At 57.6% G+C, this 377-nt stretch overlaps 1 protein-coding gene across 1 annotated transcript in view; it reads right to left on the reverse strand.

Annotated features, from left to right (window-relative positions):
* Positions 1–361: 361 nt before the first annotated feature.
* Positions 362–377, reverse strand: part of EMH_0071710 (uncharacterized protein) — a gene marked incomplete at both ends in the record, with an annotated part of 1,232 nt that continues 1,216 nt past the window's right edge. Inside the window, one exon of the mRNA XM_013499133.1 lies at positions 362–375. Within this exon, the coding sequence (XP_013354587.1) occupies positions 362–375 (14 nt within the window). The remainder of the gene's footprint in view (positions 376–377) is intronic.

Raw genomic sequence — 377 nt, forward strand, 5'->3', positions numbered from 1 at the left:
GCTAGTGCTGCTGCTGCAGATATTAAAGCTGCAGCACCAGAACTAATGGAAAGGGATGCACAGGGATGGGCAGAACAGTACGTCTGCTGCTGCTGCTGCTGCTGCTGTTGCTGCTGCTGCTGCTGCTGCTGCTGCTGTGAAGGGTTGTTGCTGCGGCTGTTGCTGCTGCGCGGTTTCATATTGAACGTGCTGCTGCTGCTGCTGCTGCAGCAAATTGCTGCTGCTGCAACTGACTGCTGCTGGGTCTTTGTTGCTGCTGCAGCGCAGCAGCTGTACCTCGCTTGTGCTGTTGCATCTGCTTCCTCTCCTGCTGCTGCTACTGCTGCTGCTGCTGCTGCTACTGCTGCTGCTGCTGCTGCTGCTACTGCTGCTGCTGC

The sequence above is a fragment of the Eimeria mitis genome, genomic scaffold (genome assembly GCF_000499745.2).
Source record: "Eimeria mitis Houghton genomic scaffold, Emh_scaff4026, whole genome shotgun sequence".
Lineage (NCBI taxonomy): Eukaryota > Apicomplexa > Conoidasida > Eucoccidiorida > Eimeriidae > Eimeria > Eimeria mitis.